The sequence below is a fragment of the Nannobrachium achirus genome (assembly GCF_963921795.1).
Source record: "Nannobrachium achirus genome assembly, chromosome: 24".
NCBI lineage: Eukaryota > Metazoa > Chordata > Actinopteri > Myctophiformes > Myctophidae > Nannobrachium > Nannobrachium achirus.
Window position 1 is genome coordinate 43,224,466 of NC_137831.1, and position 15,000 is coordinate 43,239,465.

The 15,000-nt window shown below is 40.5% G+C and overlaps 1 protein-coding gene across 3 annotated transcripts in view; it reads left to right on the forward strand.

Annotated features, from left to right (window-relative positions):
- The first annotated feature begins 7,314 nt into the window (after positions 1 to 7,314).
- The window catches only part of LOC308280071 (nectin-4-like), a 44,503-nt gene continuing 36,817 nt past the window's right edge, over positions 7,315 to 15,000 (forward strand). The window contains exons 1-3 of one of the 3 annotated variants that reach the window (XM_080720334.1): positions 7,315 to 7,370; positions 12,104 to 12,186; positions 14,601 to 14,727. In XM_080720334.1, coding sequence (XP_080576460.1) covers positions 14,658 to 14,727 — 70 coding nt within the window. In that variant the 5' untranslated portion in view covers positions 7,315 to 7,370; positions 12,104 to 12,186; positions 14,601 to 14,657. Of the gene's footprint in view, positions 7,617 to 12,103; positions 12,187 to 14,600; positions 14,728 to 15,000 lie in introns of all 3 variants that reach the window. The other 2 variants (XM_080720333.1, XM_080720332.1) reach the window with 2 other exon arrangements.

Below are 15,000 nucleotides of genomic sequence, written 5' to 3' on the forward strand. Positions count from 1 at the left end.
CTAGGCAATGTAACCTTATACCATCACGTTACGAATTACACTGTAGCATTTGGCTACAATGCCATGGCACTATGTTCAGCCTATTGAACAGAAATACTCGTCTCACTCACACACTTGTGATTTTTCTTCTGAAATTCACAGCAGGTATGTTAAATGAACTGACCTATGTAAGCCTATATGTTAAGGTTTTTCTCAATTACTTGGTTGCATTTCTTAAGATCCTTACAGCATTCTCTTAACAGCGCCTCGAAAGAAACCTCACACCATTAAGCCATTCAAAACGGGTACGCATTATTGTGTATTATTATTTTATGCTTTAACTACTGAAAAATAGCAGATCTACAAGCTCTACAAGCTCACAGCGCGGCACCGAGTGCCGCGCTGCGAGCTTGTACATCTGCTATTTTTGAAAAATTGTGAAAATTTGAATTTTGACCCGACTCGATTCTTAGTTAGTGTCTTTCTAAGGTTTTTTGGAAAAAGCCATGTTTCTATGTCAGCAATCTGCATGGCTATCCATCATCAAAGAAAAGGTCCTTTTCACTTAACTGGAGCTCAGTTAGTCTGTTCTTGAGAGACTATACTATGTCAGTGGTTCTCAAACTTATTCATGTGAAGGACTCCCAAAATGATATGTATTTGGCCACGGACCCCCATCTCAAAATATTTAGTTCCAGGGACCACCCAGAGGCAAAATTTGAGTTACAAACGTTTGCATTAAAAATACATTATGTTCAAAGATTTGCACACATTTTCACAACTTTTTCAAAAATAGCAGATCTACAAGCTCGCAGCGCGGCGCACTGTGAGCTTGTATATCTGCTATTTTTTAATAGTTAAAGCATCCAATAATTTTAGGCCTGGCAATATACTGGCCAGGCACAGCTTAACGTTATCATGACGTTCATATAGAATGCAAAACACTAACAGTAGTTCTGCATTCCAGTAGCTGAGAGTATATGCTGAAGGTCGAAAAATGACACGACAGGGGAGTCCTCGCTCTTAATGTGTGACACAACGGGTGCTTTTGCCCCAACTCGTCGCTATATGACGCGAGAGCGAGAATATGTTGAGTGCAGTCATTAGAGCAGGGGTCTTCAACGTTTTCAGGCCAAGGACCCTTTAGCTGAGAGGGAGATAAAGCAGGGACCCCCACGACATATTGTATAAAATGGTGTTACAGATTTGTATTGATTGATTGATTGATTGAAGGCTTTATTAGAAGTTTGCATAGGAAAATGTACAGATTCATGACGGTACAGTTCACTGGTACAAGGTCTACTAAAAGGAGATCCATGAAAAGACTAAGCTTATTTCAACAGGAAACCATTTAAGTATCTCATATAACATTGAATGACAGACAAATAGAACACAGTACTATGCAGTAGACATGTAAAGAAAAAGAAAACAGTAGGTCTATACAATCAGTAAGTACAGTATATACAATATATACAAGGAAGGGGCAGGTAACAGTAAGTCTAAACAATCAGTATGTACAGTATATACAAGGAAGGGGCAGGGAGGGTAGGGTTGGGCTAGGTTTTTACCAGTTGTGAACGGCTGCTGCCTGTAAGTGGTTTTTTAGGGCAATTTTAAAGGATGCTAGTGATCCACACTCCTTTATGGCCTTCGGTAAGGCATTCCACATTTTTGTGGTATAGCAGAAGAACGAGTTCGACCCTTTCTTTGAGTTGACTCTGGGTTGAACGTGATCTGTGGCACTGCCTCTGGTGTTGTAATTATGGACATCCTTAACGTTTATAAAGTATTTTGACAGGTACTTGGGTATCATAGTGGTGTAGTGTATCTTGTACACCAGTCCCATTGCAAGTTGCTGTACTCTGTTTGACTTGTTTGTATTGACTTGTTTTCAGATATTTAACCACTTAAATCATTGACACTTGGTACATTTGACCTTTCACTCTGTACTTGGTCTGCTCTTTTTTTTTAACCTCTACACCAAACCTATTTGCCAAAAATAGCCGATCGCCAAGCTCTCGTCGAGAGCTTGTAGATCGGCTATTTTTGGCCAAAGTTCTCCTCAGAACAGGGATGCGAGGGTTCAAGTTGTTCTTTTGAAATTATTATCCTGTCACACAAAGATTTGGAGGCCCCCCCTGTAGTAACTCTGAGGACCCCCTGTTGAAGACCCCTGACTTAGAGTATAACTGTCACCTCCCTCCTACTCCTATTCTAGGACTACCAGAGATGATCCAGACACAGGACACTGTAGCCATGGTGGGAGAGGAGGCCTGTTTCACCTGTCAACTCACACAATCCAAGAACGTCCTTCAAGTTACCTGGCAGAAAATAATACCAGGGGGAACAGAGGACGTTGCCACCTACAATAAACGCTTTGGCACCAAGATCAATCCTCCCTTTCAGGGGAAAGTGGAGTTTAAAGACCCAGGACTGCAGAATAGTACCATAGTCATCAGGAATGTAACCAAAGCAGACGAGGGCTGTTACAGATGTTTATTTAATGCCTATCCTGAAGGAGCCATCTATAAGAAAACCTGCCTCATAGTTTTTGGTAAGATGTGGAGTGTGTGCGTGCGCACACCCAACTTAACCAGTAAGTCTCCCTAATCGGGAGATCGGGAGCATACACAAACTTTAGAAGGCAATTGTAGCCAGGAGGGAATATGGGAAATGGGACAGATCCATGTTGATGACCTGACTGTAGAGATACTGTGTACCGCTTTGTGTGATTTTAGGCCACAATCTGTAGGAGCAGTGTCCAAAAATTTGTTTTCAAAAATCAGCCTGATGGCGGCGCTAGAAGAGGGCCATGTGAGAAATGAGGGTTGGAGGTTGTGATTTGCCATCCAAGGAGTTTGTGTGCAAAGTCTGGCATTGATAGGGCCAATGGTGGCAGAGATATGCCTAGGGCAAAAGTGTGACGTGACGGACAGACACACTGACAGACTGACTGACAGACTGACAGGCAGTGGAGCTTTTCATAGTAACTGCGACCTGACGGTCATAACAAAGAGTAGTTTTTGTTATGTAGGCCTAGTCATATAGTATGTCCTCACAAGTATATAAGAAAAGTTGTCAAAATGACCCCTTTGTTTTGCAGGACAACCTGAGCCCATATTACACGTCACAAAACCCAACGGCACAGAGCAGATGGTTGTGTCCTGCTCTGCTGTGTCCCGTACTGCTCCTCTGACAGTGACTCTGGAGGTCCCCAGACATGTAGGATCTTCAAACTACACCACTGTCCATAAAGCCAACGCTGATGGTACCATCACAGTGAACAGTACTGTCACACTGGAAAGGTTCTGTAGAAACGGGACTCAGGTCCACTGTGAGGTGCGTTCCCATTCTGGGGTTGTCAAGAAGGTTTCCAGGGTGATTTATTCTGATAAACAAGGTGAGAGATGTTTTCAATTACAATGGGCTCACGGTCACAAACATAGGCTGAAAGTGAATGACTTTCATGGATGTATACTGTGAAGTTGAATATACTAACCTGTTGCACATAAACATACTGTGACGATATTGACAAAAAAGTTAAGTACAGTACAGTAGTAACTACTGGAAACATATGCTGTTGGCGTATAGAATATGCCAAACTTTATGCACGTACATTTGAGGATGCTCTTTTCTTTTCTCGTTGCTCTTTTGCCTTTTGCACTCTCTTTCTTTTCTCATCTTTCTATGTCTTATTATCCCTTTTAGATTTTTTTTTTTAGATGTTGTTTGCTGTTTATATTCTTTATTTTAGTTATGAAAATATGAACGAAATAAAAAGAAAATAAACAAAAATAAAACAATTCACAGGAGGCATTGTCTGAAGGATGCCAAAACAAAACAAGTTTTACTCTTATGTACCTGTACACAAGACGTATTAATAAAGTACAACCTTGAACCTTGGATTGTTGGGGGATACTGGTAGATACATGATGTTACAAACTCTATTCTTTTCCTAGATGTGTGTGAGAACTCTGAAGCAGATCACAGTGGTTTCAGTAAGTTCTTGTTCTTCAGTGTGCCTGTTAGATCCTGGTTAAGTGTTTTCATTGCACTGCAGAACATACATGAATGAGCATCTCATCTTTTCCTCACGGTTATTGCAGTTAGTTGTGGTGCTGTTGCTGCTACTGGTATTGGTGTTGTTGCAATCATAGCTGTTGGATTCGTCTTCAGACTCAGAGTCAGACTTCAACAAAAACAAACCAGGTAACATCCTGTAGTAGTTAATCCCTGAGTTGCAGGTGCTCAGGTGAACCTGAGATGGTTTCTGAATAGCCTATAGGTGGATGACTCTCCTGATCAAAGTTGACTTGTTTTTTTTCCAACTTCTGTTCTAGATCAAACGCTGGAATGGAACATATCCCCATGTTGTGACATGTTATCACTCAGTGTTTCCTACTAGACCGACCAGCTACGGATGCACCTGTGTGTGTGTGTGTGTGTGTGTGTGTGTGTGTGTGTGTGTGTGTGTGTGTGTGTGTGTGTGTGTGTGTGTGTGTGTGTGTGTGTGTGTGTGTGTGTGTGTGCAGTGTGTGTGTGTGTGTGTGTGTGTGTGTGTGTGTGCGTGCGTGTGCGTGTGTGTAGTGTGTGTGTGTGTGTGTGTGTGTGTGTGTGTGTGTGTGTGTGTGTGTGTGTGTGTGTGTGTGTGTGTGTGTTTTATTTTATTTTTATTCGTTATTTATTTTTTGTAATTTTCTTTTTTTTATCAAACAGGTTGGCATGTTTTTAGAAAGCCCAATTGAAATGAAAAGAACAAAATAAATCACAATGGACAAATGGAAACTGATGTAACTTAAAACATTAGTGTTAAACATGTATTTGTATTGTATATTTACATGCATATGTGATAAAATGGAATTGATTTTATGTACAGTAGCCTATTATGCGAGTGTATATGTCACAGGGCAGCCCGTGCCCTATATACAGGGTTCCCACACATTTTTACCAATTCATTTCCAAAACTTTTCCAAAACTTTTCCAGAATATTTAACCCAATTTCCAGGACGATATAACAATAATTCAGCTCAATAACAGGTCGCTTACTCCTATGCGCAATGCCCAAAGACAGGTAGTGTATGGCAGTGGTTCTCAACCTTTTCAGGCCGTGGCCCCCGAAATAATCATATTTTAACTGGGGACCCCCCACCCTGACGAGCACTAAGAGTTGAGGAATTTTGTATAACTCGGTTCTATTGTGAAAATAGCAGATCTACATGCTCACAACGCCTCGCGTTGCGAGGCGTTGTGAGCATGTAGATCGGCTATTTTCACAATTTCTGCCTCTAATATTTGACAATTTGGCCCATGTTTAATTTGTCATTTCAGAGCAAAACCAATAACCAAAGACAATGCATAGCTATATTTTTCCAGGACCTTCCAGGACCCTTGATAAATTCCAAAACTTTACCAGTACTGGAAAAATATTTTTCTAATTTCAAAATATTTCCAGGAATTTCATGACCGTGGGAACCCTGTATATAACACACATCTGAGTGCTTTCAGAGGCTGCAGGTACAGCGAGGCAGTTAGATGGTGGTCAGGAACACAGCTAACAGTCCTGAGGGAGTGTGGCAGGCCTTTTGTGAATAAGGTTAACTTTAGCCTGCAAGAGATCTTAACCGTTGGGTTTTTGTTCATGAGTGCTTGCCTTAAGTCAGGGGTCTTCAACGTTTTCAGGCCAAGGACCCCTTAGTCGACATAGAGAGAGAGATGAGCCAGGGACCCATCCCCATCCACCCATAGATACCATATAGTTTCTTTGTTTGGCAGCACAATCATCAGTGTATTTTGGATTCATCAGTCTACTTGTGTTTTCAGATATTTAACCTCTTGAACCGTACTTAATAAACTTGACCTTTCACTCTGTACTTAGTCTGCTCTTTTTCCCCTCTACACCAAACCTCTTTGCCGAAAAAAGACGATCTATAAGCGCGAGGCATTGTGAGCTTGTAGATCTGCTATTTTTGGCTAAAGTTCTCAGAATCTGGATGCTAGGGTTCAAGTGGTTAATATAAAAAAATATATATATCACTCAGAAATTTTGAGGACCCCCTGTAGTAACTCTGAGGACCCCCTAGTGGTCCCGGACCCCCTGTTGAAGACCCCTGCCTTATGTGTTTATTTATTTTCCTCATTTCTCTATTTTGAGTTTTTGGCCAATGTTAGGCTAATTTTGCTATATATGTTTTTCACTGTAAAAAGAAAAGCTGCACTGGAGTTGGGCGAAATAAAAATAAATAAAAAACAACAACTTGCATCTCTGGACTGTTTTGGAGCCTTAATTGGCTGTTCAGTATATATTCAATTGTATCTTTCAATGTGTGTAATATGTAGACTGTGACCTATATGACCTATATTGTCCTATATTCAAAGACAAATATTGTTCTTTTGAATCCACTATACATTTCTATGAAGGGAAAAAGTACATTATAAACTAACCATGTAAGTCTTATATCAAATAGGTGAACTGAAAATACCTCTATTGTTGAGATTTCCTCTGACCATTTCTGGAAAATCTTTCAGATATATTGCTTTAATTTTCTACATTGTAATACAGCAGCAATGCATTGATACTAAAAGAAATGTATTTTGTAATTTGTACTTATTTATTAGTAGGCCTAATTAATATTTTGAAATGCAATTTATTTGACTGAAGTTGAGTAGGCTACTTTGTCCGCCACTGACTGGTGACTGGTCATATGTTTTGCCCAGAGATACAAGGCTGTTTCTTGTTTTTTTGTTTGTTTTTTCTACTTGTTCTTATATCGCACTGACCTGAGTATTTTTGCTTGTGTTTGACATGATGGTGAGATACTTGTTGCACCAACTAGCATTGACTGTTTATGGTCACTTTGATTTGGGGGCACTGTAGGCTACTATATTGATAGTTGTGCCTAAGGACACTTTATGTGTGTGTGTGTATATATATATATATATATATATATATATATATATATATATATATATATATATATATATATATATATATATATATATAGGCTATATTATTCGTTCCCTTTCTTGATGTACCTTGCTCTTTACTGTACTGACTCTGTTCTTGTTTTTTTATTTCCTTTATCGTTTTTCTTACTTCTCTGTAACTTTGTAAATAACCTTATACTGCTGTGCTGCTTCTGGGCAACTGATTTTCCCCCTTGGGATAATAAAGGTATCTATCTATCTAAGGCTCTGGTTTTGCCCAATGAACATTTTAAAGACTAACTGAAATCCCACAACTCGCCACAAGATGGCACACATAACCTTACCTCAGGTGTGAGTTAAAGTCCTTTAGGAGTAGGATCTAGTAGGATCAGAGTCCAGTGAGTTGTCAAGCACTTCTAGACGAGGAGCACAGTCAGAGTCGAGACGGGTCGTTTTTGTTGTTACCGGTATGTTTTTACTAGTCTTCCATTGGACTCGTATTTGAAACATGGATTGTTATCATATTGTTCCGGAATAGGCACCTGCAGGCTACTCACTCATTGGAGTGAATTGTGAAGGGTTTAACATATCTTTCACACTGGGTAAGACAAGTTCTGTTAAGCGTTTCTAGTTTAACTTTTTTTTTTTTTTTTTTTACTTTTATTTGTTTATTTACACGGATAAAACGCTCGGAAAGAAAAGAATCACAAGTGGTGAGTTGATCCTGCTCATTTCCAGGCGTGAGTTAACCATAGCCTATGTGCAGGTTTTCATTCAAGATGCACACTAATTGACTGCGCACGTTGTGATTTAAATTGTGTTAAACCAGGAATAGCCTAGTGTTGATTTCTAAGCATGGCTGGAATGAAAATAAAAAAAGTTAAATAAAAATATATAAGAAATGAATTATCAAATAAAAATAACACATTTGAACCTGCTCAGCACCATGACTGTCTGCCTGCCTGTAGGCTATTACATTTCAGCTTTGTCTAATTTTGAACCCACAAACCTGTTAGAAATTTAAGTTATTGGAATTGGAGTTATAAATCAGGTTTGCAGGTTGAAAGACTATCCGACATCAGTCCCCGGCCCTTTTAGTAGTGGAAAGAAAAGAAAAGAGGACAAGTAATTGAACCCCATGAACAACAGGAGCAGGGCGGCTTGTTTGAATCCAGATGGTTGACATTGTAAAAGTTCAAATAAAAAACCTCTGAGGTTTTTGGTTCATTCACTTTCTCAGTGTCAGTCCAATTCAGTCCATGTCAGTTAGATTCACTGACTGCGTATTTATACCAGGGGTCTTCAACGTTTTCAGTCCAAGGACCCCCTAGTTGAGAGAGAGATGAAGCAGGGACCCCCACAACCTGTTCATACATTCCATATAGTTCATTTGACAGCACAATCATCAGTGTATTTTGGATTCATGTCAATTTGTGTTTTCAGATATTTAACCACTTGAACCTTCAATACTTATAATAAACTTGACCTTTCACTCTGTAGTCTGCTCTTTTTCCCTCCACACCAAAGCTCTTTGCCAAAAAATAGTCTACAAGCTCACAACGCCAACTATTTTTGGCAAACGTTCTCAGAATATGGACATTAGGGTTCAAGTGTTTAATAAAAAAAAAGAGAAAAAAGGTTTTTATCACACAAAGATTTGGAGGACCCCCTGTAGTAGCCTAACTCCCCTGTTGAAGATCCCTGATTTGTGGCATATATAGGCCTATATGTTTGACCCATTACTGCTATACTCGGGGCAACATTATTGGTTCTGATTTGTGAGGATGCATTGCATTATTCAAATGTTGCCAGGAAAACTATTGTGGGACTTCACTTGATACAATAGAATTGGAACATGCAGGTTTCAATTCTATTGAAACCCCCCCAAGTATGACCCCATGTAGTTGTAGCTATAGTTATTTAGATATGGGCATACATATGGGGATCCCCATCCGGAATCAATGGGGGTACATTTATTGTAATCAGATTTTTGTCTTAGGAATGCAACAAATACCATTTTTCTTTATTGAAATCAAGTCTCCATGGCATGAGTAATCAATAGAAAAAAAGGCATTTTGGGGGTGAACAGCTAGGCCTACTCCTTTAACAAATGGGAGTCCGTGGTTCGTTTGTGGTCCGTGACCTGAAAAAGAATGGATCCCCCTGGCATAGAATACAGCAGGGGTCTTCAACAGGGAGTCTCAGAGTTACTACAGGGGGTCCTCCAAATCTTTGAGTGATAGAAAAAAAAATCTAAAAAATATATTAACCACTTGAACCCTAGCGTCCATATTCTGAGAACCTTAGACGAAAATAGCCGATCTACAAGCTCACAACGGTGTTGTGAGCTTGTAGATCGTCTATTTTCGGCAAAGAGGTTTGGTGTAGAGGGAAAAAGAGCAGATTAAGTACAGAGTGAAGTTAAGTTTTGACAGCTCAAGTGGTTGAGAGAGAGATGAAGCAGGGACCCCCACAACCTGTTCATAGAATAGTTTCATTGTTTGACAGCCCAATCAATCATCAGTGTATTTTGGATTCATATCAATGTGTTTTCAGATATTTAACCACTTGAACCTTCAATACTTAATAAACTTGACCTTTCACTCTGTTTAGTCTGCGAGGCGTTGTGAGCTTGTAGATCTGCTATTTTTGGCTAAAGTTCTCCGAATATGGATGCTAGGGTTCAAGTGGTTAATATAAAAAGGAGTAAAAAAAAAAGTTTCTATCACTCAAAGATTTGGAAGACCCCCTGTAGTAACTCCCCTGTTGAAGACCCCTGATTTATACCATATCCTTGTGGTTAGAATTAGTCTGAATTCTGAAAACACAAATTGACATCAATCCAAAATACACAGTTGTTTGCTGTCAAACAATGAAACTTTGAACAGGCTGTGGGGGTCCCTGCTTCATCTCTCTCTCAACTAAGGGGTCCTTGGCCTGAAAACATCGAAGACCTCTGGAATACAGTATAATGAAGGCAAATGAGTGTAATTTATCTTTGCCAGTGGTGTTTCATGTGGGACCACCACCCCTCTCTGAAACAAGTGCCTTTTCCCGGCATACAGGAGCTTTACCGCATGTGATGTTTTTATAGCCACTCAACCACTGGGCTTTGTACTCTCTCAGCACATACGGTACATGCACGCTGTGCTGACTGCAGTTTCTCATAATATAATCCACATAATGTTCATCGTACACAAGGTGCAGTAGTTTAGCATGCTGTGTGTGTGTGCGATCATTACAATGACTAATGAGGTCTCATATATCTTGCAACATGTTTGTGGGTGGATTGTGAAACCTCGAGGTGTCTGTCTAGACATCAAAGAGGTTGGCTGTTGCCAGGGGCGTCACAAGGGGTAGGAAAGTGGGACTGAGTTACCAGGGCCCAAGGTGGAGGGGCCCTAGTAACTTTAGCTATTGAAAAATAGCAGATATACAAGCTCACAGCGCGGCACCGAGTGCCGCGCTGCGAGCTTGTAGATCTGCTATTTTTGAAAAGTCGTGAAAATGTGCGCAAATCTTTGAATATATGTATTTTTTAAGTGAACATTTGTAACTCAAAATTTGCTTCTGGGGGGTCCCTGGAACTAAATATTTTGAGATAGGGGGGTCCTTCACGTGAAAAAGTTTGAGCATCACTGACATGGAAACATAGGTTTCTTGGCACACATTTTCACGATTTTTCAAAAATAGCAGATCTACAAGCTCGCAGCGCGGCACTCGGTGCCGCGCTGTGAGCTTGTATATCTGCTATTTTTCAATAGTTAAAGCACAGGGGCCCCGCAGTGAATCCTTGTACCCAGGGCCCAGAATTTGGTGTGACGCCCCTGGGCAGGGGTGTCGCACACAATTCTTCAGCCCCCTTCTTCCTCGAATGCTCAAAGGCAGACACGTGCTGTGCACACATAGACATCAAAGAGGGCTTGAGCCCCTGCCCCTTTATCCCTCTGTAAAAAGTGCCCTCGGCTCTCCAGATCATGAATGCTGTTTTTACTATGTTGAAAGAATTGCAAACTCCATGCCATACCTGAAGGCAGCATTCAAGAGAATTGCCTTGTCCAAACTCTGCTAAACTTGAATACAGCAGCTTATGTTGAAATAATTGCCCTCTCTGTGTAGAAATTCATGCCGTTACACCACCATCTACAGAATTCACTTGATTATGCTTAGTTCAGTGTGGTATCAAGCAGTGAAAATGGCCGACCTCCAAGCTCACAACGCATCGCAGCGCGACGCGTTGTGAGCTTGGAGGTCTGCTATTTTCGATATTTCCCACTAAAAGGCCCTTTAGAGATTTCAGCCCCTGCCTCTCTAACACTCGCTGCACATCCTTTCTCAAAGGTACTATGACAGCAGTAGTCGAAGGATAAGAGAGCCTATTACTCATTCGCCCCTGTATGCTCAGTGCTCCTTTACGCCAGTGGCGTCAGTTCAGCAAAAGCTAGGGTATGGCAAAGATGGGAGTCCTCATGGAAAATAGGCATTACATTTTGTGGTTCTATTGTGAAAATAGCAGATCTACATGCTCACAACTGCGAGGCGTTGTGAGCATGTAGATCGGCTATTTTCACAATGTCTGGAAAAAAAACTATATTTTTTTCAGTTTTTTACACAGGTTTCTACGGTTTCTTGGGCTGGATATGACAGCCTGGAATGGTTTTTCAAGTGCAGCTAAACTTAGCATGTTAGTAAACGTGCCACAATTAACAATAATGCATTGCACCTGTGCAGCTGACCTGCGGAACCTGGGAATATACCATTCTGTCAAGATGGGGAGAATACAAGTGTGGAGAATATAATTATAGTACCTTGTTAAAGTGACCATTTTGTTAAATTTTGCATTTGTAGTTATTTTACTGTAATTTAACAACATAATAACCAGCACAGATAGACAAAGAGACATTTATGGATTTATATTTAAAAGTAACTTTTATTTCCCCCCCTGGAGGCCTGGACCCAGGGTATGGCAGCTGCATACCCCTGCCATACCCATGTGACTCATTCGCCCCTGTATGCCCCGGGCTCCTTGACGTAACCAGTGTCCTCCTCAGTGTTATTGTCCATGTACCCTGTGATCATCACATCTGGTTAACAAGCCTTAAGTAGTGGTTTTGTCGTCTCAAAGTGTATACCACTGGACAGTGGACACTGTGAATGTTGTCACTGCCGATGTCATCTCCTTGTTTGCATCTCACCACAGGAGCAGTGTCTCAGCCGGGGGGATGAGGCCACGACTGGAATAGCCAACAGTGTCTCCAGTCATAACACTGAACAACAGACAGGGTAACGTCTGTGTTCTTATAAGCTCCTATACTCACATGAAGCGCTCAAAGTCACGTGGACTAGGGATTAGGGCATTGACGAAAAAGTCGACTGAGTCGACTTCATTACACAAGTCGACTCCCACCAGAGAAAGTCGAAGTTGAAAAAAGAAATCCTTTGTATTTTTTTTCGATCATTATTTTTGCTCCATGTGTGCGTCTGTACAGCATTCAAACAGTAGGATTGTTTATTGTCAAGGACGGAATGATCCAATATTACAGTGCTACATTACATTTGGTATAACATGGTTCTATTGTGAAAATAGCAGATCGGCTATTTTCAAAATTTCTGCCTCTATATATTTGATAATAGACCGTTTGTCAGCCTTCTGATTGGTCCCTGAGACTCCCTGACTGGCCAACCAGAAAAAAACATTCACTTTTTGCTATCGGGGGTGGAGTTTGTGCAGTGGAGAATATTGAATGTGGCTTTCAACAACTGTCCGCAGTGCGCGACACGGAGATCGGCCGGTACGGTGATAGCGACGGCAAGCGTCAAGCGATCTCGCTCATCATAACGAATAAGCTTCAACAAACTAGTTCACATGTACCTTATCAATGGTCTAAGAGTCACGATTGGGTACATATAATTTAAATGGGCAGAATTACGAAAAGCCAGCCTATTATGTGAGGAGAAACATTCTCTCTGTCCTCTTCCTAGTACCCAAGATGCAATGCGCTTCTCTTTCTATCTCTGATCCAGAGGATTAAACTAATTAAAACATTTATTTTTCGGGGGAAAACTACTGTTTTGCTATGTAATTACTGTACCTTTTTCTTCCCTTTTTATTAATATCACGTAGATGTGTTTTTTGTGGTACTTTATATAGCTGTAATGAGGCTATGAAGGGGAAAAAAATCCCATCCACTACCACTATAAAATAATCTGCAAAGAGGATTCTGTCCCACTGGGATTAAACAAATTAAAACATATATTTTCGGGTAAACCCCCTGTTTTGCAATGTAACTACTGTACCTTTGTCTTCCCTTTTTATTAATATCACCTAGATGTTTTTCCTTTGGTACTTTATATAGCTGTAATGAGGCTATGAAGGGAAAAAAAAATCCCATCCACTTCCACTATAAAAACAATCTGCCCAGGGTTAATGTCCCATCATAGTAACAGGGCAGAATGGGGCGGGATTTGCAAAAGGGTTTATTTGGATTGTCATTTGTCATTTTAGAGGTATTAAAAAGTCCTTAAATTGGCACTTTAGAAATGTGAAGATACCCTCTATATACTTAAACTTTATGTTGGTTTGAGTGAGAAAACAATGTTGCACATTAAGTTAATCATCTAGGGACCCCCCAAAATAATTGGGGGGTCGTGTGTGAAGTGATGACGTCATCAAACGATTAAGTCGACTTCAACTCAACTTTTTACTGAGTCGAGTCGACTTGCAAAAATCACAAGTCGTTAATGCCCTTCTAGGGATGGGATGATAAACGTTATTATCGTTTATCGTGATAAAAAACACTCACAATAATCGTATCGGGGAGATTTAAATGTATTGTGAAATTACCTCCGTCATGCACTGGGTTCAATTCACCAGTTATTTGCCGAGCTGCATATCTGGTACCGCTTAAACCCTCTATAATTCGTCAAACCTACCTGGAAATGACATACTTGATACAGTCTTTTTTTTCACTCTACCAAATCTCTTTGCCAAAGTAGCCGATCTACAAGCTCACACCTGCAACGCGTTGTGAGCTTGTAGATCAGAGATTTTTTGGCAAATGTTCCACCCCAGGATAATGGATGTTGGGGATATTATGATTATCACGATAATATCCTAAATGGCAATTTCTTTGACATTTTCATATCGTCCTATCCCATCCAACGTAAATCAGTGGTTCTCAACCTTTTCAGGCCACGACCACCCCAAATAATCATTTTTTAACTGGGGACCCCCAAACCCTGACGAGCACCAAGATTTGAGGCATTACATTTTGTATAACATGGTTCTATTGTGAAAATAGCCGATCTACATGGCGTTGTGAGCATGTAGATCGGCTATTTTCACAATTTCCACCTCTAATATTTTTGGCCAATTGGCCAATGTTTAATTTGTCATTTTAGAGGTATTAAAAAGCCCTTCAATTGTCACTTTAGAAATGTGCATAAACCCTCTATCCAATTAAACTTTATGTTGGTTTGTTTTCTGTTGAGAGAGAAAACAATGTTGCCCACTAAGTTAATCATCTGGGGACCCCCCAAAATAATTTGGGGACCCCCCCTAGGGCTCCCGACCCACAGGTTGAGAACCACTGGTGTAGACGACTGGACGTTTAAGGGATTCGAGTTTTTCTTTTTGTTGTCAAACAATAGGTAAGGTAAATTTATTTTTTACAATAGCAACATGTCTGTCTTTGCAGTCTGGATGTGATACTGGGTGAGGGAGAGAGCCGGTGACCTCGCTGGAAATATCTGCCATGTGTGGATCTGCCCTGCCTGTGGATCTGCTGCTGTGCGTAGTGGGAATGATCGTCTCCGCAACACGAGGTGTCGTATGGGCACAAGAACCTCCCTTCTTCAAAATGACACCTTTTCAGGAATTAAGCTCTCATACCTTCATATGACAGTAACACATAGTGTGGCCACAACACACCGTATCCCAACGCATTGTCCACTAAGACTGGGCGATATTAGGAAAACCATCAATATTCGATAACGTTGTTGAACACCTTGATATTGATATTAGTAAAAACAATTGCATTATATTCTTTTTAATGTTTTTACTGCTTTAGGTCCACTGCTTGCCTAACCCAGATAATG